This window comes from Hypanus sabinus, chromosome 18 (genome assembly GCF_030144855.1).
Source record: "Hypanus sabinus isolate sHypSab1 chromosome 18, sHypSab1.hap1, whole genome shotgun sequence".
Taxonomy (NCBI): domain Eukaryota; kingdom Metazoa; phylum Chordata; class Chondrichthyes; order Myliobatiformes; family Dasyatidae; genus Hypanus; species Hypanus sabinus.
In genome coordinates, this window is record NC_082723.1 from 53,009,487 (window position 1) to 53,033,901 (window position 24,415).

The 24,415-nt window shown below is 35.9% G+C and overlaps 1 protein-coding gene across 1 annotated transcript in view; it reads right to left on the reverse strand.

Annotated features, from left to right (window-relative positions):
- Positions 1–41: 41 nt before the first annotated feature.
- The window catches only part of dph7 (diphthamide biosynthesis 7), a 54,557-nt gene continuing 30,183 nt past the window's right edge, over positions 42–24,415 (reverse strand). The window contains exons 5-10 of the mRNA XM_059994314.1: positions 23,913–24,004; positions 22,133–22,290; positions 20,577–20,649; positions 19,515–19,580; positions 18,918–19,090; positions 42–7,425 (exon numbers count right to left, since the gene is read on the reverse strand). Coding sequence (XP_059850297.1) covers positions 6,959–7,425; positions 18,918–19,090; positions 19,515–19,580; positions 20,577–20,649; positions 22,133–22,290; positions 23,913–24,004 — 1,029 coding nt within the window. The 3' untranslated portion in view covers positions 42–6,958. The remainder of the gene's footprint in view (positions 7,426–18,917; positions 19,091–19,514; positions 19,581–20,576; positions 20,650–22,132; positions 22,291–23,912; positions 24,005–24,415) is intronic.

The following is a 24,415-nucleotide window of genomic DNA, read 5'->3' on the forward strand; positions in this document are numbered from 1 at the left end:
AATTAAACCGTCTTTAATGTAATATGTTCCTATTACTAAAATATTAGGAAATACAATGTTAGATCTACCTGAAGTGTAGGGGAACCAATTGTGCCTTGCACAATATTGAAGATAATTAATATAATGCAACATTTTTATACTAAAACTTTAGGAGGAAAGATCACATTAGTAATTAAAGTTCCTGAATCTCTTTACACTCGTGTTCTTGTAGTACGTGTGCCTTTGTTAAAGCATAGCTCGCGAGGTTTATTTAATAACTTCATTGTTGTCTGACTGGTTTCTATCCAGTTGGGAAGGTAAACTAAATGATTCAGGGTAATAAGTTTATCAAGCAATTTCCATGTTCCCAATTAAGTCCAGAGTAATTGGATTGCCTTCAGAGATACAGGCTTAACTATGAAAAATTCAGTTCTCAAATGATTTTTATTAGTTTAGCTAATGGTCAATTTCTATTCTGTTCCATCCTCAAATCTGAACACAAATCATAACACAGATTAATAAGATGTCTGGTTATCCTAATGTTCCAAAATAATTTTGTACCTTTATTGGATTTGACTTATTCTAAATTAAACTCTCAATAGATGGTTCAAATTTTAAAGCTCCATTTCTGGATTTCAGAGTCTTCAACTAGTATGTCTTATTTTGGGGACATGTGACTTCTGTCCTGCAACTCAATAAAAATACAATCATGTCCCAAACAATGCTTGTTTTCTAAAAACAAATAATTCAAACTGCACCTCCCTGCTATATTCTCGTTTCTGTTTCCGTTATCCACTAATTTACTTGATTGTGAATGTATTTTCTGTCTCTACCAATAACCTTTAGCAAATCCTGCAGCCTGTAGTACTTGCATATCAACACCACTCCTTCCATAGCCTGCATCTATAATATAAAATAATATTAGCTGAATGCATCTAGTCTTTAATAACACACAAAACTCGAGGAACTCAGCAGATCAGGCAGCATCCATAGAGGCAGGGAGTCAACATTTCTGGTTAAGACCCATCATCAGGACTGGAAAGAAAGGGAGAAGAAGTCAGAATATAAAAGTATAGGGAGGGAAAGGAGTAAAGGTAGAAGCTGATGGGTGAAGCCAGGTGAAGTGGAAGTTAAGTGAATGGGAAATGAAATGAAAAGCTGGGAGGTGATAGGTGGGAAAGGGCCAAAGAAAGGAGGAATCTGATGGGAGAGGAGATGGAGGCATGGGTGAAAGGGAAGGAGGAGGGGCACCAGAGGGAGGTAATGGGCAGGTGAGAGAGAAGAACCAGAATATGGGATGGAAAAAGGGAGGAGAGAGAAAATACCAGCTGCAGCAGATTTTTTTTAAAAGATCAGTTTTTCTAGCACAATTTAATAAAGCAGCAAATATTAATTATCCAGGTTAATTCACTTTTAAAAATGGATAGTACATTGGCCACTCTCCAAATTTCTAGCACACTGCCACACTCAGCTGAAATATAAATTTCAAAAATTCCAAACATCTTCCTTGGGTTTCTGTGATCCCTGATTTTGTTGGCCTTGCTATTTTGATTTCCTTTAATCCAATGGATTTTAAAGTGTACTTTAACAATGCATATCACTCATTTGGCTTTTAACCACTTAGGATTTACAACAGCTTTGATCATTTCTGTAAGTAATGTGGCTGGAAGCTGAATTTCATTGTAGGTGGTAGAAATTCCAAAATTTGATCAATATGGTGGTTGATGAGGTAGAAGGCAAGAACCAAAAAACTCCATCTTTGTTCTGGCTGAGAGAAGAGGGCACAAGTCCACAGGTACAATAAACGGATGAGGATTTTGTCAGCACTGATGGTAGGGGAAGCCAGCTAAGGAAAAGGGAATATGACTGTGTGGAAAAATTCAGCAGTCATTTTGTTGAAGCCATCTTGTACCCATAATTCTTATGCCCATTTTCCAGTTAACCTTTGAGTTAATGCTAAGTCCCTGACTGGTTATAGGGAAATTTTCAGATACTATACCTATACTGGAAAGCTGATCGTTGCCCAAGTTTTCCTGCATGCAGGAATAGAATGCTTCACTGTCTGAGGGAAATGGAGCGTAACACTGTATCAGTGAATATGCATTTCCCACCTCATGAGGAGAGGAGGTTATGAGGATATTCACAAAACAAGACTGATGGCACTACCATAAGGAACTTCTGCATTGATCTGGCCCTGTGCTGATTACCCGCAGGGCTCAAAAACAGGCCCACTGGCCTACTATCTGATCCAGTCATGATAATGCTCAATACCAATTCCAATTTCTGACACTCAAACCATAGCGTCCTAACTCATAGTATTTCAAGAGCTCACCTTAAATACTTAAAATGTTGTGAGAATACCTGCCTCCACCAACTGCTTAGGATGTGTGTTCCAGTGCTAATATGCTGGGCATTTTGAAATAAAGGAGTTGTATTGGGTCTCTTAAAGAATAGTAAGGTAGATTAGTCCTCAGGGCCTGATGGGATGTACCTCAGGTTATTGAGAGGCAAGAGATAAGATTACAAGGTCCTTGACCAATATCTTTGTATCCTCTCTAAACAGGCAAGGTACTAGATGACAGGCAAGTAGCTACTGTTGTGTCCATTTTTCAAGGGAAAGAGAGAGAATCTGGTCACTATAGACCAGTGAGGCTCATGTCAATGGTGGAAAGTTACTGGAGAGGATTCTTAGGGATAGCATTTGGAAAACCATGGCCTAGTTAAGAGTCAGTCAGCATGGCTTTGTGCAGGGTAAATTGTGTCTTACAAACTTGGTTGAGCTTTTTTTTAAAAAAAGTGACAAAAGATTAATGAAGGTAGAGCTGTGGATGTTGCCTACATGGATTTTAGTAAGGTATTTAACAAGGTCTCTCATTGGACGCTCATCCAGAAGATTAAGATGCACGAGATCCATGATGAATTGGCTTGCCCTAGAGGACAGAGGGTAGTGGTCAATAGGGCTTATTCTTCCTGTTCTTGTGCTGTAACGTTATCTTGAACATTCTCAAGACAAAAAAAAAGAAATCTTGATCAAATCCTGTTGTCTTACCCCTCTCTTAAACTTAAGCCCTCTGGTTTGTAGACATCTCTGCTAGTGGGAAAGGTTTCCATTCTAACCATGTCTCTCATAATTTTGTTCTATATTTCTATCATTCCCCTCCCAGTCCTCCAGCATGAATACAGATAAGTATTAATTTAAGGCCTCACCTATAGTAGTACATCCTCTAGTTTAATAAAGATTGCCTTTTTGGTTCCTAATAGGAGTTACTCTTTTCCTGGTTATCTTTTTGCCCTTTATACTGCAAAATGCTTTAGGACTTTCTTTAATGTTGTCTACAAAAGCTATTTTGTCTTCCTTCCAAAATATATGCTACACTATTGTTTCCCTCGGTACACTTAGAATCGGTCATAGTAAAACTTCTACATCTGAATACAAGGTTCAATTATCTTTCCCATTGCCCTCAATAAGGAAACCTGTACATTGTTGTCTAAACATCTTTTCTGGTTTTAACAAGTCTTAAAGTTAGCACAAATTTTTTATCTCTACTTTTTGCCTATAATGAATATAAGCACTTAATGAGAAACCATATTTCTTAAGTACTGATTATGGGTATCAAATATTTAATAAATTAACTATTCTATTCAAGTCAAATGTTTAAAAAATGTCCAAACAAAATGTTAATAAAAATTACATGAACAAATAAGCCACCAGCATTTAAAAGGCATGAGCTTTGTCAGTACAGGTTGACCTTCTATAATCTGGCACCATTGGGACCTGAGGAGTGCCGGATTAGAGAAAATGCCAAATTACATAAGGATCACATTAAGCAATAGCTAACCGCCTCATCATACCTTTAAAATATCATTTAAATCAGTACAAGTTAGATAATAATGAAACAAAAATTAAATGAGTAGCAAGTGAAATTTTAATAAAGTAATATACTGTACAGGCACAGAAAAAAAGGTGCAGGTAAATGTACAGGAATTAATTTATACAGAACAGTTGAGCACTTCTGCTTCTAAAGTGAGACGTTTAATATACCTTCAGGCAAAATTACATGTTTGCAAGTGTGGGGTTGTCAGGATCATCAACATCTTAATCTTGAAAAATGAGTGAAGCATCAGGAACTGGTGCTGAAACTGACCCAACAGTTTCTTCAAAAACCGTTTATGTTGGTGGCAGCACATCTGGGTGAGCAGAAGCAGAAATCGGAGAAAGGAAGTCTCTTGTACACCACATTTCACATGACTGCCAGGCGGCCAGGGATTTGGCGCTGGGCTCTTCGTTCTTCACCTGCAGTTACTGAGGGAATCCTCGTTAGTTTCTTTTCCTCCACTTAGTAATATACTTAAATTCAGTGGGTCACCACGTCTGATCTGAGATCATAGGCAGAAGAGAACGGAGTGCCAGTTGGGTGACGCCAGAGGGCAGTGCGCGACTGCCAGCAGGCAGGCGAGAAGGTGGACCGATCCAGCACTCACCAGCCCCCTCGCTGTTGGCAGGTGAGACGGGCAGGTGCTGGGCGGCCGCGCCTCTCACAAATGATATTAAATGCAGGAAAACAAGCAGGAATCGCCTGTCTGTGCTTACAAGAGCGCGCCAACATGTGAACAGATCTAGTGCAACCAAAATAATGTGCAGCAGATTGGAATGGTGGCACGGGAAATTTGAAATTACAGTTACGCGGAAAATTTGAAATCAATGCCGGATTTTTGAAGGAACCGGATTACAGGTAGTCGGATTAGTGAAGGTCGACTGTATTAGAAATCTAAAATTAAAAGCCCAGAAAATGCTGGATTCAACTCAAGTTGGGCAGTAATTGTAGAGAAAAACAATTAGGAGTTAACCAGAAATATTTAACTGTTTCTCTTTCCACAGGTGTTGTTCAACTGAGTATTTCAGTATTTTATTGCGCACCTGTATTTTCTAATGCCTTTTTTGAAGTTTACTACTTTATGTCATCTCAAAATTCAGCCTCATTCAGATCTTATTTTTACCTCCACTTTTCAAGAATTTCCCTAACATCAATTTGCTCAACGTATTTTGTTCATAGACCAAAATATTTAAATTTAAAGCATGTTGTAATAAAAAGGCACATTCCTCAACCCCAAGGTGATTTGAGTTTAATTGTATTATCCATAATACTTAGAAAACAGCTGGAATATTTAGTATTAACTATTTTATATAAACATGTCAGAGCACTGTCTTAAATAACAGAGCTGTTTCATGAATTATTAGAAAAGTACTCTGTTGGCCAGAAATTGTAATGCGTAGTTATGGATATGTCAGAAACAAGTCTGCCTTTACCATTAGTAATGAAAGTCCTGTTTTTGCCTAGTACAGAGGGAATGGTATCTCACTTTACGTGACATTATATAAACCATGATGTATAAATGTTTGACCCAATTGTATTTGGTATTGTCCTGTTTGAATTCAGCCAAAGATACAGATCACATCCACTGTCTATCAGATTTTTTTCTTTCAAAGATGATTGATCAGAGCATTTATTTCAAGTTTAAACAGACAAAAAAATTCAACCTTCAAGGATGTTACATAAATGTAAATTATTTAATCAAAGTGATATCAAAATGTTTTACAAATAACCCCTTTGAGAAACAATTATATTTTCAATACATCCCTTTTTGAGAAATTATTATTTATGTAGAGGTACAGCCTAGAACAAGTCCTTTCAGCCCAGTGAGCTGTGATGCCCAGAATCCTCCTATTTAACCCCAGTTTAATCACAGAACAATTTACAATGATCAGATGACAATAATCAGAAGTCTTTGGACTGTGGGAAGAAACTGGAGCAACCAGAATTATTCCCCATTAAACATAACTCAATTTATCTTGGCACAGAATGCTATGGAGCAAGGTAGGGGAAGAGGAAGATAGATGCAACAAATAATTAGAGAAGAGCATTATTACAAGCGCCTTCTCTCTCCCCATTGGGAATACTTTAAAGAATATTCAAGAACAAACATCAAATACTAAGCAAATACCTTCTAGAGCATCTTTAAGATGTGTATATGCATTAAAAATTTGTTTTACACATCTGCAGACGGCAGTGGCAAAAAGATTGACAAAAATAGTTTAACTCCATTCTTGAGTAAAAATAAATTTAGCCTTGCACAACTACAATGGACTTCCTAGAAATCTAAAGCAAAAACTCCTGAGATCCAAGTCTTCAGTTAATGTAGGAGGTCCACAGGACCAAAAAAGGCTGCTATGAGAAGCTTCAATTGTGTAGCTACTCACCTCAGCACAAAAGTGAACTGAAACAATTTACTAGTCACATGACACGTTCTGAGACAAATTTATAAAGAACCAGATTAAGCATAATTTCAATGCATTGTGTGAAGAATTGATGAGTATGAATGGGTGTATGACAAGCTTTTCACTCTACCTAAGTGCATTTGACAAAAATAATAAATAATTCCAATTTATTGCCTAAAGTTCTAAATTAACTCTTGACACCTGACTGCTGGAAGTTCTAGCAAAATGAATCCTTGGAGACAAACTGATTTAAATTACTTCTACAGATCCTTCAATTCTTTTGCCAACTCTTAATTCTGGTTCAAATTAATAAATGAATGAAGAAACACTTCTGACTAAATTCTTCATGTATTACTGGTAATACTATGTTTCTTAGTGCATCCTTTTCTCCTCCCCATTTTCTTATCACACTTCTTGTTGTTGAACATTTTGAAATTAATGGTAAATACATTTCTCCTACTTTTTGCTTTAGCTGAAGCAAGTACACAGCTGACATTAGGAAATCTCACAACACTTCTCACTATCATTTAAGAATATTAACTATCTTCATTATAAATTTATTGCCCAATCTTGTAGTTTTTCCCTGCAGGATATTGAAAAACTGAAAATGGCCAGACTACGATGCTCTTCTCCCTCACATTACCAAGTATGCACTCTGGTTTTGCTCTAGTACTTTATAAACATTACTTTTTAAATAGAAAATTAAATGGAAGATACAATATTATTTCTTTCCCATTTCCAAACATGCAAGACATGGTCATAAAAGGAACATGTTGCCAACAAATCACCTTTATTCTTTGTCCAGTCAATAGCTGCCTTGTAATTCTGTTGTTCTGTTATGGCACAGTTCGCATTTGGACTCTGAGATGCACCTCCAGCCTGCAAACTGCCAGAAATCTCAGTGCCATAATCATCCACCTCACCTTCCACCACCATATCAAATAGACCAGTGGGAGATTCATACTGAATCTTCAGGTGCCGGAATTTGATTTCTGCTTCCTTTGTTCCTTGCTCGCCTTCCTTTTTCCTTTGGGTTTCAGCTAAAGATGATGATACAGGGCAAGGCTCAGTGGTGGTCAGAGTATCCATAGATAGTCTTGACCAGTCTGCTCCATATGCCAATGAATTGTGCAGTATATAGGAGTAAAGAATGGGGCATTTTTCTTGGCCTGCAATTGAAGAAAACAATGCTTAATTAAAGTAAGTATGCACCACAAAATAACATATTGAGAAACTACATCTCTATGTGTTCGGCTGTTCAGAGTTTCCATTACATTAAACTTGCAAATTACTGAACCATTTGCAATACTTTAGAGTTTACACCAATCATATCTGGGCTTTTTCTTAAGTACTAATTTTATACTTGATGTCATCATTGATTCTGATGATTTAGGTGAGATCATTAACAAAAGAAGCTATCATCATATAAGCTCTTGATTATCAATTACTCTTAATTCAGTCTCCAGCAACAATATTTGCTGTCTATGGAAATGTTACAACATTTACAAATTGGTCATTCAAATACACGTCTACAAGGCGTTTACTAGAACAGTTTCCTCCCGCATGTTTCATTAAAACTTCTCAATCTTGCATTCAACAGATCTCATCAACCATCCATGTCATAGGATAACAAGACCAACATCTCCAATGTTTCCACAGATGGAGGTTTTCACCTCTATAGGAATTCTGGCAAATCACCTCTGACACTTCTCCAAGACCTTACAGCATTGCTGTTCAGAATTGTACACTATGTTCCAGCAGAAATTTTAACACTATTCATAGAGGCTTGGAATGACATTCCTGTTTTGTATTCAGTACCCTTTTTACAAAGCCAAGATGACTATCTTGTCAAAATGACTTTAAAATATGCAACTCCAGGTCTCTCTGCTGCAAATTAATACAATTTAGATCAGAAATGTGAGAGTCTTGTACCACATACCATGACAGATAATGAGAAAATGGAGAGCTGCAAATAAAAGCAAAAAAATTTTCCACCCGTCTGGCTGATTTCCTTACACTTCACATCGATTCAGAGAACTTGTTTTTACGCACACACGCACACACACACACACACACACATTCAAACCTGTTTTTCTCTTTGCAACTGAATCCTCTACTTCCACATTGGGAGACCAGTTAGTACGGATCAGTGATAACATCTCCTTTTTGCTGATACATCAACACAGGTGCACCTCAAGGACTCCTGTTTAATCCATCACTCTACTCTCTCTACAACTCATGACTACGTGGCTAAACACAGCTCAAATGCCATCTACAAGTTAGTCAGTTTCTGACTGGTTGCATCGCAGCCTGCTATTGGTGCACTAATGCACAGGATGGCAAGAGGCTGCAAAGGGTTGTAGACTCATCCAGCTCCATCACAGGCACAACCCTCCCCACCAGAAAATAAATCTTCAAGAGCCAGTGGCTCAAGAAAGTGGCGTCCATCGTTAAGAACCCTAACCCTCCAGACATACCCTCTTCAATTCTGGAACTTCTGAACGGTTAGAATATTACTACCAAAACACAGAAGCAAAATATTAAAAGGGGCTAATTTTCTTGAGTTTGTCAAAGTAAATTCTAAAATGATTAAAAGAGCATGAATCTCATGTAATTATTTTCAATTCATATCAGACATTTGGACAGCAGCAGAATACCATTGTAAAAAACAGTATTGTAGCATATAAAGCAAAGCAGACTATTACTGAGTATAGGAGTTGGGATGTAATGTTAAAATTGTACAAGGCATTGGCAAGGCCGAATTTGGAGTATTATGTATAGTTCTGGTCATCGAATTATAGGAAAGATGTCAACAGAATAGAGTACAGAGAAGATTTACTAGAATATTACCTGGGTTTCAGCACCTAAATTACAGAGAAAGGTTGAACAAGTTATGTCTTTATTCTTTGGAGCGTAGAAGGTTGAGGGGGGATTTGATAGAGGTATTTAAAATTATGAGGGGGATAGATAAGAGTTGACGTGGATAGGCTTTTTCCATTGAGAGTAGGGGAGATTCAAACAAGAGGTCATGAGTTAAGAGTTAAGGGGCAAAAAGTTTAAGGGTAACATCAGGGGGAATTTCTTTACTCAGAGAGTGGTAGCTGTGTGGAACGAGCTTCCAGTCGAAGTGGTAGAGGCAGGTTCGGTATTGTCATTTAAAGTAAAATTGGATAGATATATGGACAAGGAAGGAATGGAGGGTTATGGGTTGAGTGCGGGTCAGTGGGACTAGGTGAGAGTAAGCGTTCAGCACGGACTAGAAGGGCCGAGATGGCCTGTTTCCATGCTTTACTTGTTATATGGTTAAAAGGGAAATCGCAGAACAGGAAGATGTGAATTTTCACAAGCAAGTTTAACCCTTGTTACTTCATGCAATATAATCTATAGATCACAGAATTGTTCCAAACCAGATGAAAAGTACTGAGCCCATCAGGTCTCTGACAGTTCCTAGCAGTTAATATCAGCCAGTTCTATTATATTTTTGATAGATTCTATTTCCAGTACTAATTCAGAAAGCAAATTCCAAATCCTAACACATCCTCATACAAAAAATGAAATACTCAATTTTTCTTGTAGTTTTTGTTTAAAAGTTTCAATTTCAGCATCTGTTTCCCTATTTACTTTTTCTATACAAGACAAGATCCTGTTCATCATTAAATTTCCCTTCAACCTTTTGTTTAAAAAAAAACTTCAGTTCCTCCTGTCTAACCTTATAGTAAAAGCCATCACCTTCAGAGCCATTCTAAAATATTTTTTCTGTTCAGCCTCAATGAGTTTCATGCACTTTCTAAACTGTGGCAACCACAACTAAATGCAGTATTCATATTGGGGTGCAAGCCTTACATTGTACAGTTTTTAATACGTTCCCCATAATCACATAATTTACTAATCATACTCTTAAAATGTCTTTCCACTTCCAAGGATTTCAACAGGTTCAACAGGTACATTTAATGTCAGAGAAATGTACCCAATATACATCGTGAAATTGTTTTTCTTCGCAGACATCCATGAAAACAGAGGACTGCCCCAAAGAATGAATGACAGCTAAAATGTTGGAACCCCAAAGGTCCCCCAGCTCCCCATCCCACGCAAAAGCAACAGCACAAGGCAACGACCACCCCACCCCCACCCAGCAAAAAAGCAACAGTGCCCTCCACTGAGCACTCAAGCGTGCAGCAAGCATCAATAAGGGCGCAGTAGCCCAAACACTACTCGTTCACCCGGTAATTCAACATACCACAGACTCTCTCTCTCTCTCTCTCTCTCCCCCTAATAAGGAAAAAAGAGGTGGCCCCGTTTCACAGCAAGAGGGGATACATAACAAACAACTCACTGATTTAACCACATATATACCCAAACTTCAGGGTTTCTGCAGATGACTAAAAACTACTTGAATGCCCACTCAGCAACCATATCTCTTTGGTGAGACAGACTGTAGATATTAGAATCTGGACCAACATACATAAAGCTAGATGATCTCAGTGTGTCACACAGCATCTATGAAGAGAAATGAGCAGCTGACCCACTGAGTTCCTCCAACAGTTTGTGTGTTGACCTTTTGTTTGTTGCGTTGTATTTTTGTCCTTGTATTTTCTACAATTCCAAGCCTATGTTTCATTCATAAATTTGGAAATTTTGTTCTGTTTGGCCATGCCTGCGTCATTAATATATGAAGTGGCTCCAAAATTAACCCCTTGGTATCACACCTGACAACCATCCTCCAGATTGAAAAGCAACTGTTGCTATCTGCCTCTTGCTTTTAAGATATTGACTGTTCTGTTGTATATCTTACTGTACATACTACTTGTTATAAATTACTACAATTTGCACATTCAGGCGGAGACATAATGCAAGGATTTTTACTCATGTATGTGAAAGATGTAAGAAATAAAGTCAATTCAATACTTCACTGCTCACGCAGAATGTTTAAATTCTACGCCGCATCAATTTTGCTAACTAGCCTTTGATGTGTGATTTAGTTATATGCTCTGAAAATCCATGTAGAAGACACTTAATGTATTCTTTTCATCAACCCTATTATCTCTTCAAAAAAGAATTCAGCTAAGTTAGTTGAAAATAATTTGTTTTTCAATAATTCTGTGCCGGCTGTTCTTTTCAATTTCATCTTTCTTTGTACATATTAATGTTTTCTCTAACTATTTCAAAAAGCTTGTCATCAACCATACTTAAACTAACTGGCCTACAGTTGATTGGCACTTGCTCACACTAATTTCTGAACAAGGGTAATATATTTGCCATTTCCAATCCTCTAGCACCTTTCCTGTAACAAGTGAGAATTGGAAGATTATAGCAAATTAGCACAACATCCTTAAGTAATCTCCATTGCATCCTACTAGTGATTCAGTTACTTTAAGCATGACCAATCTATTAGACTTCCTCCTCAATTGTCACTTCTGCCCTTCAGCCTTGCTTTCTATTGGGATAGTGGCAGCATTCTTTTTTTCTTAAATACAGTATATTAGGTGCCACAACATCTGCCTTTTTGTATGGAAAAAAAGGTCATAAGCCTTCAGAATAACTTAACATAGATAACGTGGGAGACTGCTTTAAATAGAATCATGGACTAATGCAACACGGACAGGCCTTTCAGCCCAACTGGTTCATGCAGGGAGTATGTAGTCAGCAAGTCACAGTTACCCACCTTTGGCCCTTAACCCTCCAAGGCCTTTCCCTTCCAAGTACTTATCTTTTTTTTCAAATATATTTCTATTAAATTTTTAAGAGAATTACATAAAATGAATAGAATAATAGAGTAATGAAAATTAATATCAGCCCTCCCCCCCTAGAAAAATTGCCTGGATATCGGAAGATCCCTACATGCTCCATGGAGTTCAAAATAGCTTTAGTATACATCATTATTTATTTTTCTTCCCCAAATAGCTAATAATTTTATCTTCGAAGGACCTATATATTTAATTCCATTTTTTGTAAATAAGGGTAACAAATTTTCAAAAATATATATTCATTTCTTAAAGTATAAGTAACTGTTTCAAGTGGAATGCAGCTAAATAATTCATTATTCCAACTGTTCATTGTTAAGTATGAATCTGATTTCCAAGTAACTGCAATAGCTTTTTTGGCTACTGCCAATGCAATTTTTATAAATTTTTTCTGGTATTTATTCAATCTAGGTTTCAGTATTATCCCTTCAACATCACCTAATAAAAATAGTATTGGGTTATGTGGAAGTTGTATTCCAATAATTTGTTCCAGTAAAAGTCTTAAATTTATCCAAAAAGGTTGAATTTTAAAACAAGACCAAGTAGAGTGTAAAAAAGTACCAATTTCTTGATTACATTGAAAACATTGGTCAGATAAATTTGGGTTTAATCTATTTATTTTTTGTGGTGTAATATATAATTGATGTAAAAAATTGTATTGTACTAATCTAAGTCAGACATTTATTGTATTTGTCATACTGTCAAGGCATAGTCTTGACCAACTTGTTTCATCAATTTTAATATTCAAATCAGTTTCCCATTTTTGTCTTGACTTGTGAATTCCTTGTTTAATTCTTACAAGTAGTAATTTTTTTAATTTTTCCTTTTTAAATTAAAATTTCTATTTCATTAGGTTTCAGCAGTAGCATTGTTTGACACAATTTATCTCTTAGATAAGCCCTTAATTGAAAGTAACAGAAAAGAGTGTTGTTTGATATTTTATACTTATTCTTTAGTTGATCAAACAACATCAATATACCTCCTTCAAAACTAATATATCTAATATATATATCTAATCCCTTTTTGAAACCAGTTATATAAAAGTTGGTTATCCATTGTAAAAGGAATGAGTCTATTTTGAATTAGGGTTCTCTTTGCTAATAAAGATTTCTTTATTTCATCATCAACATTTATCTTATTCCATAAATCAATCAAATGTTTTAATGTAAGAGATACTTTCCATTTGGATTCCCATTTATATATAAAATCTTCTGGTATATTTTCTCCTATCTTATCTAACTCTATTCTAATCCATGCCAGTTTATCGTCATCAAAAAAAGATGCAATAAATCTAAGTTGATTTGCTTTATAATAATTCTTAAAATTTGGGAGTTGTAACCCTCCTAGGTCAAATTTACATGTCAATTTTTCCAACGATATTCTTGACATCTTACCTTTCCAAAGAAACTTCCTCACACATTTATTCAACTCTTGAAAAAACTTCTGCGGCAGTTGTATTGGTAATGTTTGGAATAAATATTGTAACCTAGGAAATATATTCATTTTTACAGCATTAACTCTACCTATTAATGTTATTGGTAGGTGGCATCCGTCAGTCTTGAGAGACCATGGATCTGCGCCTGGAGTTTCCAGGGTTGTATGGGAGACCGGCAGTTGCCCAAGCTGCTGGCCTTCCCCTCTCCATGCCACTGATGTTGTCCAAGGGAAGGGCACTAGGACCCATGCAGCTTGGCACCAGTGACGTCGCAGGGCAACATGTTAAGTGCCTTGCTCAAGGACACAAACACGCTGCCTCAGCTGAGGCTCGAACCAGTGAGCTTCAGGTTACTAGTCTGATGCCTTGCCCACTAGGCCACACACCAACTGTTACTGGTAACATCATCAATTTATCAAGATCCTCTTGAATTTTTTTCAATAATGGCAAATAATTTAATTTATATAAATTCTTTATATCGTTATCGACTCTTATACCTAAATATTTTATAACCATTTATCGGCCATCTAAATTGAGTTACTAATTGACATTGACTGTAATCTCCTTTAGTAAGGGGTAAAATTTCACTTTTATCCCAGTTTACTTTATACCCTGATATTTTCCCATATCCTTCTAATCTAAAAGATAGTTTATGCAACAAATGCAATGGGTTTGTTAGATAAATCAGAATATCATCAGCAAATAAATTAATCTTGTATTCCTCCTGGTTAACTCTGAAGCCCATAATATCTGAATTGGTTCTAATTAATTCAGCTAATGGTTCTATCGCCAATACAAATAGGACAGGTGATAATGGAAAGCCTTGTCTAGTTGACTTTGTTAACTGGAATGATGTTGAAATTTGACCATTTGTCACTACTTTAGCTTTGGGACTAGCATTTAAGGTTTTAATCCAGTTTATAAAAGATTTTCCTAACCCATATTTTTCCAATACCTTAAATAAAAAGTCCCATTCCAATCTATCAAATGCTTTTTCTGCATCCAAAGCAACTGCCACACTCATTTCCTCCGCCTTTTGTGCCAAATGAATTATGCTAAGTAACCGAGTTACATTGTCCACCGATTGTCTATTTTTAATAAAGCCTGTTTGATCCATATGTATTAATTTTGGTAAATATTTAGATAATCTATTAGATAAGATTTTTGCTATTGTTTTATAATCTGTATTCAATAAAGAGATAGGCCTTTTATGATGTTGGTTTTAAAGGATCTCTATCTTTTTTTGGCAATACTATTAAGATCGCTGTCAAAAAAGATTGTCGAAGTTTATGTGTTCTTTCTGCTTGATATATTAACTCAATAAAGGGAGGGATTAATAAATCTTTAAATTTTTTATAAAATTCAGGCGGAAAACCATCTTCTCCTGGAGATTTATTACTCTGGAGCGATCCTAGAGCTTCTTCAACCTCTTTCAATGTAAGGGCATATCTAATCCTTTCTGTTCTTCCGAATTCAATTTTGGAAGTTATTTGTGATAAAAAAATTTCTATCTCAGCAACCTCATTTGGTGATTCCAATTGATATAATTCGGAATAAAAAATTTTTAAAGGTTTCATTAATGTCTAAAGGTTTATAAGTAATTTTATTTGCACTTGTTCTAATTGCATTTATTGTTTTGGAAGCCTGTTCTGTTTTTAACTGCCAAGCAAGAATCTTGTGTGATCTTTCACCTAATTCATAATATCTCTGTTTAGTTCTCATAATTGCTTTTTCTGTTCGGTATGTCTAGAGCGTATTATATTGAAACTTCTTATTGACAAGTTGTCTTCGTTTTTCTTCTGTCATACATCTTTAAGATTCTTTTTCTAACTTTGTAATCTCTTTTCTAATTGATCTATTTCTACCATATATTCCTTCTTAATTTTAGAAGTATAACTTATTATCTGGCCCTTCAAATATGCTTTCATCACTTCCCATAATATAAACTTATCTTCAACTGAATGTGAGTTTGTATCCAAAAAAAATTGGATCTGATTTTCCATTTTAAAAAAATCACAAAAATCTTGATGTTTTAATAAAATTGAATTAAATCTCCATCTGTAAATCAATTCCTCCTTATCCATCATTATCATTGTCATTATCAAGGGGGAATGGTCTGACAGTATTCTCGCTTTATATTCCACACTTTTCACTCTACCCTGAATATTCATTGATAATAGGAAAAAATCAATCCTTGAATAAGTTTTATGTCTATTTAAATAAAATGAATAATCTCTTTCTCTTGGATTAATTTTTCTCCATATATCAAATTTAAGTTTTTCATCAATGATAAAGTTAGCTTTATTACTTTTGATTTTGTAACAACCTTAGTTGACCTATCTAGAACTGGGTCTAGACAAAAGTTAAAGTCTCCACCTATTAATATTTTATCATGTGCGTCGGCCAAATTCAAAAAAGTTTCTTGTATGGATTTTGCATCATTTTCATTTGGTGCATAAATATTCATAAGAGTCCATAATTCCAAGATTTGACAATGCATAATCACATATCTCCCCGCAGAATCAATTAATACATTTTGTATTTTAATTGGTAAGGTTTTATTAACCAAAATTGCAACTCCCCTAGCCTTTGAATTAAATGAAGCTGCAATAACACTTCCAACCCAATCTCTCTTTAATTTCTGATGTTCTATCGCTGTCAAATGTGTTTCCTGCAAAAAAGCTATATCCACTTTTATTTTCATAATATATGTTAAAACTCTTTTTCTTTTCACCGGTCCATTAAGCCCATTAACAGTAAAACTTTAAAAATTGAGTAAATTAGTCATTTCATAATACCTTGGGGAATCTCTTTAAAATTCTCCATGTTGCTGTGTGTCTCTCCCCCAATCATCCAGGCAAAAAAAGATAAATAGAAGAACGATAGATAGTAAAGAAAAAGATAACAAAATACCCCCCTACTAATGTTGTGAATGAATAGAAACACAACATTACCCCCCTCCGTTTTACGGGTCATGGCAATCGCCATGATTACACACATGAATCCCGCAGCAATCGATCAGAAGTTCCTCCAGCTCCCCTGTAACAAAAAAATGTGTGAAGAAAAAAAAATCTCTACTCCCAATTAATAATCCTCAATTTTTTAAATCTTTCTCCCCTTCTATCATATACTTAAAGTATATTTGTATATTCTTCTACTCTTAAATATACATCAAATCCGATCCCTATCTCAGTCTTCATCTTTAATCCATTTCACTTCCATAATTCTTTAATGCGTCTTGCGAATATTAGGAAGTTCTTGTACAAACTCCTCCGCTTTCCGATGATCAGTAAAAAATCTTCTTTCTTCTTCATCCAAAAAGATTCTCAGTGTTGCTGGGTAGCTCAGTATAAATTTATAACTCTTTTCCCCCCCATAAGATTTTTTTCACTGGGTTAAATTCCTTCCTCCTCTTCAAAAGGTCGTAACTTATATCAGGATAGAAAAGAACTTTTTTCCCTTCTATCATCAATGGCCCATTTCTCTTTCTGGCACCTTGAGCAGCTGCCTTCAAGATCTTTTCTTTATCTTGATATCTTAAGCATTTTATCAAGATTGATCGTGGATTTTGATCTTGTTGGGGCTTTGGTCTTAAAGCTCTATGAGCCCTTTCAATTTCAATTAACTGACTTCCCTCTTCCATTTCCAAGATTTCTGGGATCCATTTTTGAAAGAATTTTATTGGATCTTCTCCCTCTACACCTTCTTTAAGACCAACAATCTTAATATTGTTTTGTATGCTAAAATTTTCAAGCACATCTACTTTTCCAACAACCATTTTCTTTCTGATGTCCAGGCAAGGATATATCTTCCATCTTATCCACTCTTTCAGTGGTGTCTCCCGTTTTTTCTTCCAACTTTTTAACTTTCTTATCCGTTTTCTTTTGATTTCCCACCACCTTATCAAGCGTAATCTTCATATTTTTAATATCTGTTTTTATTACTTTAAATGCTTTTAATTCATGCATTACTTGTATCACAGCTTTTCTTATGTCTCCAGAAAGTCTTCCACCTTTAATTTCTTCCTGTTCTTCTTCTCCTTCATCTATTTCCTCATCTGTGTTTTCCAGTGAGTCTGATTCTACTTCCAGTTCACTTTCACTTCCAGTCACAGCTGGAACTTGTAGTTTTCTTTGCACATACCCATTTCTTCATGCATGTGCAGTTCCTGCCGTTTCTTCGTAGAGACCATTGATGCTGCCGCAGTTTCCTGTTCTGCATCGCCGGAGGCAACATGTACTTCGCCAGGAAGAGATCCAACTTGAGTACGAGGTTCCGTCATAATGGTCAGGCCTCTTTCTTTGCCAACTCGCGCTGTCTTCAAATTAGTAATTCTCTTCCGTTTCTGTTTAGGAGACATATCTAAAGATACTACTGAGTTGTTCATAAGTAGTTTTTAGAAAGTATTTATTAACTCTTCTTCACTTAAACTTTATTTTACTAGTTTTTACGGGAGAGCTGGATTTCCACGTCTCGATCCTACATCATCACGTGACGCCGCCCCCCCCCCCCAAAGTACATATCCAAATGCCTCTTCAATGTTGCAATTCTACAACCTCGACTACTTCCTCCAGAAGCATATTCCAGGTGCTTGCTATCCTGTGTACAGTTGTTGTCTCTCAAGTCTCTCTTAAATTTCTCCCCTTTAGTATCTGTGCCCTCTGGCTTTGCACACCCCAAACCTGGTGAAAAGACCAAGATCTTCCACCATAATGATTATATAAATTTCTATGAGGACACCTTTCATTCTCCTACACCCCAAGAAATAAAGATTCTGAGTGGTCAACCTGTCCCCATAACTCAATCCCTCTTGTCCAGGCAGCACCCTTATACATATCTTTGGCAATCTATCAAGCTTGCAATGTTTTTCCTATAACAGGGCCCTTCTCAATAGTTAGCCCCTTCCCCCAGATAAGATTTACAAAAACAAAAAGGGCAAATGTACTCCAGTTCTTATTTCTCGTCCATTTCAGCATTCTACCAGAGCTGCTCTACCAACAAAGTTTGCAAAGCAGAAAAATGATCATGACCAGTATCCTATATTTCACTTCTATGCATTTAATCTTAAATACATAATCTACAATATTTATATAATCTATAAGAAATCCCAATTAACAAAATTAACATTTTTGTTACCTTAATAAAGCAACCATGCCTCACAAGAGTCCAGAAATCCATAGTCATAAACTACAGCTGAACTGATCCTGCCCTCATCTTATATCAACAATATACAAATTTTAAAGGTATATTACAAACTCTGATTATTTTTCTCTATATTGGCCAGAAGCACTGCAGCTAAATTTATCACTTCAGTCTCCATCTCTGCCAAGACATGGTAGTTAATTTTCTAATCTGTAAGTGAATTATTAGCACATCAAGCAATTCATTTACTACAAGCAAATGCCTAAGCTCATTACCTTTTCCATTTTAGCAAATAAATGTTAGTATATACAATGCATCTTTTATAGTAGCCATCAAGAATCACCTTGTGCACCCTCACAGTCTAGGATGTGATATCCATTGTGCATGCACGCTGCAAGCAGCAAGTTTTCCTGACTTGGATGCCACTTAACTCTCCAGACACCTCCCTGGACATGGGTATCTGCCAATGGCTGCTTCATCTGCCGGGAATCCCAAATGAGAACATGCTCATCATAACTGGAAAGAAAAGTAGAATTAACTTTGATCACTAGTAACAGAAGTAATTTCATTTCAACAGATACCTAATCCAAATTTTGTAAAAATAAGGTAATCACAATACTACAGGATTAGTTAAAAGTTTATGATGAAACATACAATGCCTATAACTTTCTTAATATTTTGAATGCAGTTTTTCTTCTCTACTTCCACTTTAGCCATTGCACTAGCTTTCCCAAAAATTCACCATCAGACACAACCTCAAAGTTGGAGAACTTTCAAGAGCAGCACAGCAATCAAATGTTTTCTATGAATAAAATGTCTATCATTCAGTTTCCCAAAGACAGACTTGAATAATAGGTTTTGAGTTTATTATAACTTACAGCTCAATAAAAAAATTTTCGAAGCAGCAAAAATGCTCCTCTGGTTTAAGTAAAAATCTTACCTTCCAGTAGCCAGTATGTGTTGTTTATGTGGATTGCTTTGGATACTACACACTCCCATTGAATGCCTGAATAACAAAACTTGTTTGAGAATTCACTGGAGACATGGGATATTCCATTTCACTTTTTAAAAAAAAGTCAGTACAGTCAACTAACATCAGAAGCTGCCAAGTTCAAAGCCAGCTTAAAAATATTAGGTATCTCAATTAGTATCATAGAAGAAGTGGTATTATTGAAGTGAAAAGGCATAGGACTATAGAAATACAAAATATCAATCAGAATTCCAATTCTTGGTTTTAATCTATCAGTCTCTGTTCGAAGATACGCAAGAGAATGTTGATTATAAATGGGATCAAGACCCACACTGGGATAGATACCTCAACGAGATCAGAACAGTGGTCTGATACAACAATTTTACCAACCAAAAAGAATAATGTAAAGTTATTGCTCTTTCCTCTTGACCCTAAGCCTATTGTTCTACAACAGGTTTCAACATGATCTTACATTCCTGCTCAGGAAAATACAAAAGCAAATTGAGAATTTATTTTAAAAAATCCCTTGTTCTTCTCTTCTCTGCTAAAATTAATTTGGTCTGAGCAGGAGAAGCAAGAGATCTGGCAGCATATATAGATTTCACTGATGTAATTCAAACCTAGGGCTGGCTAACATTGTGCTTTTAAGTGTTCTCCTTTCACATCTGGGGTCTATGCTCGGAATCTGCCCAGGTGGTGAAACTTTTGTGAAAATGAGGTTAAGACAGTCCCGATTTATTCCCATGTTGGCGTAAGTTTTTAGTGCCCTATAGTCGACAAAGTTATGAAAAGGGACAGAATAATGGATGCAATAAAGGGGTTGTTCATACAGATTTAAACTCAAACTGTATCCTAACTCTGCAATTAACAATAATTATATGTGTTCTATTCTCCTTGTGCAATATAACTCACCTAAAAGCTTATGGCATCAACAGGATATACTGTACAAATTTAAATAGATATTACTATATTTATTGCAGAGTAGTTATGCAAAATACACCAGCAATTCCTTCAAAGAAATGGAACACATACCTAGTGCTGATAAAGACCGGTCTGTTGGTCCCCATCCGCATGTCCCAAACCTTCAACCTACTGTCATCACCTCCTGCAAAAGGAAAGAGAAACAAAAACAATAAACTAGCCCATAATGTTCTTCACAACACAAACAAAATGCATTCCCAAAAATGCTTGCTTTTCTCTGCCCTTGGGCAGAGAATTCGATTGCCATCTTGTGTGTTCAGATACAAATGTCACTCCAGGCTAGGATCTGACTTTGATATTATGCTTTTCTTAAATGCATTCTCAAAGGATGAAATTGCATGAAATATTGTGAGGTTATAGCCTCTACACAGAAAAGTCACTGACACAGAAAAAGTGCTACACTGGATCAGGAAACTAAAGTAACAAATCACTAATCTCTAGATTTTACACAGGCTGCATTAGGTTCAAAGGGTTGTCAATGTTTAGTATTTTGTCAGCAAAATTCCAACTACATTTGTGCTTTTCATATTATGCAAAATGCAATCTTATACAGTAATCAAAAAACTGCAGAAAAATCAACTTTAGACTTAAAATGTTAAAAATTCAAAGATCAATTAACATGCAAGACCAAAGATATACATGACATTAGATAGGATTTTTCATGCACAATTCAGCCAGCTGGTTAGTTAAAAAATCAAAACTGAGCAGTTAGATTATCAATAGCATATTTTGAGAGTTCTAGAATTTTCCACTGTCTAGATTTTTTATATATATAAAAGTTACAGCATTGTAACAAACCCTTTTGGCCTAAACGAGCCCATGCACCCAATTTACCCATACGACTAATTAATCAACTAACTCATACACCTTTGGAATGCGGGAGGAAACCAGAGGAAATCCACATGGTCAAGGGGAAAACGTACAAACTCCTTACACACAGCAGTGGAAATTGAACCCAGGTTGCTGTAGTAGCATTATATTAAACATTATGCTGCTGTGCCACCCCAAAATTTTAACAAATAAGAATGTGTTAAATAACTTAAGTCAATTATTTTGTAATATAATCATCTTTGAGGCAGATGACCTTTTAAGGTAAATAATCTCAAATTTTAATTTAGTAACTAATTATCTAATATCCATCTCATAATTTCCATCTCATCAATTACACCAAAGTGTTGGAACAGTTTTGCTCTGATAGTTCAACAGATAAATACAGGGTACACAGTTCAGTATCAGGCCTGTGTCCAGTTATTCAGCTTTAGTTGAACTGTTGCTACTTAAAATGGCAACGATTGGAATTGGAGGATGGGGCTGATAATGGTTACTTTGAGGTTCTTCTCCTTCCCCTTCATTTCAGAAATGTTTACATCTAGAAATTGGATAGCATGAATTCTCTAGTTTAACACTTGAGGAATTAATGCTTTGAGGATATGCTAAAGGATGCAATAAAATTGTGCACAGCATTAATGAACTCTGCCTTCATAGGAGACAATTTAAAGTGTCAGAATGTTTGCTAGTGTGAAAACAAAGCAACAGTTCACACACTGATAAATAAGTTTCAAGCTGACTTCTTTCACACAACTGCTCAGAACACATGAACAGGCTACCTGAATAAACAACATCTGTATTCCAGTAATTGAAAGCTGCAATCCAAGCCTCAAAGTCATGTGCCTTCCACTGAGAGACCACATCCAGTCTACAGCTATCCACAGACACCAGACTCAAACAGCCCTTAGAGTCACTGCTAATGATCTTGACAGGTTCACTGCAATCACAAAAGTTAAATATTATGATTAGCAGCACAACATTTCACATTTCAGAAACAATTTCTAATTTCCTTTATTATGCACTGTTTTTATTTTACCTTATTCTACCTCAATGCACTGTATAATGAACAGCATGAAAGACAGTTTCCTCTACCTCAGTACATGACAATAAGCCAATTCCAACTCAACTTTTAAAAGTAGATAAACTACAACTTTAAAAGAGAATATTTGCAAGTTACTCAGAGTTTACATATTAAATTGACAGAAATGATCAATAAATTACTCTTAATCTTCAAAATATTGATAACATTCATATGCTAACAAATGTGAGTGATGTCAATTGTGGAAGTAGAAGATTAATTACGTTTGTTATCTAATATCAAGAACAGAAGTAGTTAGATAGATGAACTGTCAACCTATCTGAACAATTTTTATACAATTTAGTATTGAATAGTTAATAATAGTTACACTTTTAAAAATGTTTGAGCCTATATCCTGCATACTCAAGGGAGATCTGATCAATTGCCATGAAATAATAAATTGAGCAGATTGTGTTCACGCTGCCAAATTATTTCAGATCAATGACATGTCAATATAAGGTTTCACAAGATTACATGCATCTTGTTTTAAAGGAAAATAATGGAATTATTGAGTATCATTGCTGGTTGCACATCATTCCTATCTAAGATTGAAAAGACAGAAGTCAATTCATATGATATAGTTACTGAAGTTCTATGAAATTGTTTTAATGGACTTGTTGGGGTTAGCTTAAGGAGTAGTTATGATGGTAGGGAATTTTTCAGTGGAATGTCAAATACCAAATTGACATATACACTACATGGCAGAGACTTCAAGAGTGTTGATGCACCCGAGATGCAAGTTCATATGAGTTGGATGTCACACTAAGGTGTACAAAACATCATTCAATCTGCACGAAGTATTGTATACAGTTCTAATTGCTTCATTACTGGAAGGTTGTGGAAGCATTACAAACAATGCAGAAGAGATATTGGGTAGATTGGATTTTTCCTCACTATAGAGACTGAGTGGTGGCCCTATAGTGATTAATAAGATTGGATAGAGAGCCAGAGACTTTTTCCTAAGACTAAAACTAGAGGAGAGAGGGGGAACTTTAAAGGAGTGCCAAGGGTTGAGTTTTCCCACGCAATTGGTGATTATACAGAATCAGCTCCTGAGAAAGTGGCACAGGCAGATACAATATTTAAAAGGTATTTTGACAGGTGAATGGATAGGAAAGCAGAAGGATACAAGCCCTATGCAGGCAATGGGATTAACGTAGACCAACATCAGAAGGTAGTATGGTCAAGTTGAGCCAAGGGGCTCTTTTCGGTGCTTTTCAACTCAAAAACACAATTTTGTTTCAGTAACCTGATATGCTCTTACTTTTATTTTGAAAAGTTCCTGAAGATTATTCCTTAACCTCCTAGGTCCATGACTTAATCTTGAAGCAAAATAAATTACAATTTTATAGGCTTCTCATGTCCCCTACATACAGGTTTGACAGAAATACAAATTACTTCATACACTAGTTCCAGGAGATAAGAATACATAGGGCAAACATACCTTTGAAAAAAAAGTTGGAGAAGAAATAAAAACTTACTGTTGTCTTCCTGTTGACCAATCCAGGGACAGAGCCAGACATTCTGGCCATAACTTAACACTACACACAGACTCCAACCGGCAGCTGTTTTTCTACTGAAAGAAAAGATTTCACTGAGCCACAAGCAATTCCAAATTGATATCTACATTTCCATGTGCCTTTGTCACCAATTTTCTTCCCCTTTCTTTTTCACATTATTGCAAAGTTTCAAAAGTATTAGTATCAAGAAAAAGGCTTGAAAGTTTTGTCTGCATTTTTGTAACTGCAAGGAGCTTTAGTGACACATCCATTTTTGTTCTTCCATCTAGTATAAACATACCAGCAGGCATGGAAAATAAGAACTGGAAAGTTATATAGGACCAATTACCCCTCCCTAATCCATGTGAGTGTGGTTAAATACATATTTATATGAAGTAGTGGGTGTAAAATGGGAGCAACTTGCAGTGAAAAATAAAGCAAGAACCTCATGCAACTTTTTTCCTGTAGCACACAAAAAGCAGCAT